The sequence below is a fragment of the Setaria viridis genome, chromosome 5 (genome assembly GCF_005286985.2).
Source record: "Setaria viridis chromosome 5, Setaria_viridis_v4.0, whole genome shotgun sequence".
Classification (NCBI taxonomy): domain Eukaryota; kingdom Viridiplantae; phylum Streptophyta; class Magnoliopsida; order Poales; family Poaceae; genus Setaria; species Setaria viridis.
This window is the reverse complement of record NC_048267.2, coordinates 26,202,849-26,205,268: the sequence shown is the minus strand read 5'-3', so window position 1 is coordinate 26,205,268 and position 2,420 is coordinate 26,202,849. Positions and strand designations below refer to the sequence as shown.

Here is a 2,420-nt window from a genome sequence, read left to right as displayed (position 1 = left end):
ATCACAATGAATGAGATCAAAAGGTTTGGACGCACGACTGGATGACAAGCTAAATGGGAGCCGTACATGACGACCTAATTGACAAGCATGACATAAAGGGTCAGTCGTGCACTTATTACATGAAATGACATTGGAGCTAATAAGCTTGGACAAAGCATCAGACCCTAGGTGACCTAGACGGCGATGCCATAGGGCGGACGTGGATGTAGTGGCGGCGAGGGCAGTGGTGCTAGTGGCAGGTGCAACAAAGAAAGGGTAGAGGTCACCCGAACTGTTACATCTGGCGATCACGCTCCGTGTTTGAAGATCCTTCACAGAAAGACCGAACGGATCAAACTCAATGGAACAATTGTTATCAATGGTAAAGCGGCGAACGGAAATTAGATTCTTAATAATGCCAGGAGCAACAAGAACATTAGAAAGAACTAGTGACCGACGCGGTGTAACAAAAGAGGAGGATCCGACGGAAGTAACAGGGAGGGACGCACCGTTACCGACAATAATTGATGAAGGATGAGAGGATGAGGGATAGGAGGAGGTGAGTATACCAGCGTTGTTTGCCATGTGAGAGCCGGCGCCCGAGTCGATGTACCACTCGTTCGAAGGAGAGGGCACGTTCAGCGACATGGTGCTGAAATTGTTGATGAGGGAGCCTTGATTCCACGATCCACCAGCCATGGGAGTCCATGGCACCTGCTGCTGCTGCTGTGCCATGGGTGAAGAGGGCACACCCCCATAGCCGAAGCCGGGTGGGACACTCGGCGCGCCCTGGTGCAGCATGTAAGGCACCTGCTGCGGCGCGTAGACGGGCTGTTGCTGGGCGTGGAAGGCGGCCGGCGGCTGTTGTTGACGATGCATGGCGCCGCCGGGGCCGTAGGGGTACGGCCAGAACTGAACTGTGCCACCCCACGAGTTGGGGATGGGGTTCATCGGCGGTGGAGGCCCAGGCCGAGGTCCGCCCCCAGAGCCACCCGCACCGGCGCCAGGGCCGCCGGGGCCGCCGTTGGATCCGCCGCCGTTGCCGCCGCCGTTGCCGTTGTTCTTGTTCTTGCCGCGGCGGCGGTTGTTGTTGCGCTGCCCAGCGTTGCCGCCACCGGATGGGGCGCGCCCCTGGCCACCGCCCGACTGCCCACCGGAGGGGTGCTGCGGGGCGCCACCGCCGGACGTGTAGAGGGCAGCAGGGGGAGGCGGATCATCGGCGGCCGCGTCCTTGAGATCGACCTCCTCGAGGAGAAGAAGGTTCCGCGCCTCGTTGAAGGTGGGGAAGGGGCGCTGGAGCTTCAGATGCGACATCATATGGCGGAAAGTGCCATTGAGGCCGCGGATCAGCGTCATCACCAGCGTCCGATCGCTGACGGGATCGCCGAACTCAGCGAGGGCGCTCACCATCGTCTCCAACCGACGACAATAGTCGGTGATGTTGAGGGCGCCCTGCTTGAAGTTGCGGAACTCGGCGGAGAGAAGGAGGGCGCGTGATTCACGCTGCCCTAGGAACTCGTCGTCGAGGGCGAGCCACGCGACGCAAGCGGAGGGCTCCTTGAGCATGACCTGCTGCTGCAGATCGACGTTGATGGTGACGTAGATCCACGACAGCACGGTGCAGTCCATCTGCGCCCATGCGGATCGCGTGGGGTGGGCGGCATCGGACAGGACGTGATCGGTCAGCGCGTACTTGCCGAGGACGACGAGGAAGACCTTGCGCCATCGATCATAGTTGCTGGAGACGCGATCGAGGGTGATGGGGATCAACACCTTGATGTTGACGACGGCGAGAGCCTGTGCATGGACCGCGGCATGCTTGGCCTCGAGCGCATCGAGGGCAGCCTCGCGATCGGCCGCGGCCTTGGCGGCGGCCGCGGCGGCGGCGGCGGCCGCGGCGGCGGCGGCGGCGCGCTGCGCGCGCTCCTCCTCGGAGAGCACGTCGTCATCGGCCATGGGTAGGGGTAGGGGAGCCGGCGAGGGACTCTCGGCGACGGCGCGGCGGGCACCGGCGAGAGGCGCTGCAGCGGCGGCTCTAGCGGAAGCGGGATCGAGAACCGACCCGTGATACCATGAGAGAGTATTAGGGTTGTATAATACTTGGATTAATATTCAATAGACATAATCAGTGTATACATATAGGCCACAAGGGGAGCCACTAGGGGCAGGCCCATGGGCCGTATATCTACTGTCTAACAGGGTTAATCGGATATTGTGGTTCTTTGACCAATCTGCCTGTTGGGAAAAAATTAGGATTAAACTTTGCTTAACTTTCCATTCTATATAGTCTAGATAAGCATTTAAGATGATAAATATGTTACAATGCTGATGTATTCGTAGGTTACAAATAATATTGTTTTAAGCTAGCAGATTATTAAAATTTATATTACAAATGCACTCTTTTTAACACAAATATATTCACTCAATATAACAGAAATAAT

The 2,420-nt window shown here is 57.8% G+C and overlaps 1 protein-coding gene across 1 annotated transcript; it reads right to left on the bottom strand.

Moving 5' to 3' along the window:
* Positions 1 to 274: 274 nt before the first annotated feature.
* LOC140222856 (uncharacterized) lies at positions 275 to 1,608 on the bottom strand. Its single transcript, XM_072293979.1, has 3 exons — positions 1,053 to 1,608; positions 549 to 896; positions 275 to 309 (listed from the first exon to the last, which is right to left on the bottom strand). Exons 1-3 carry the CDS (start codon positions 1,606 to 1,608, stop codon positions 275 to 277), a joined length of 939 nt encoding a protein of 312 aa, XP_072150080.1.
* Between the last annotated feature and the right edge of the window lie 812 nt (positions 1,609 to 2,420).

Coding starts and splice junctions, on each gene's coding strand:
- LOC140222856 (XM_072293979.1), bottom strand. CDS start 1,608: ATGGACTGCACCGTGCTGTCGTGGATCTACGTCACCATCAACGTCGAT. Junction 897..1,052: donor CAACAACAACCGCCGCCGCG/GCAAGAACAAGA, acceptor GGGGTGGCACAG/TTCAGTTCTGGCCGTACCCC. Junction 310..548: donor TCACATGGCAAACAACGCTG/GTATACTCACCT, acceptor CTTTCTGTGAAG/GATCTTCAAACACGGAGCGT.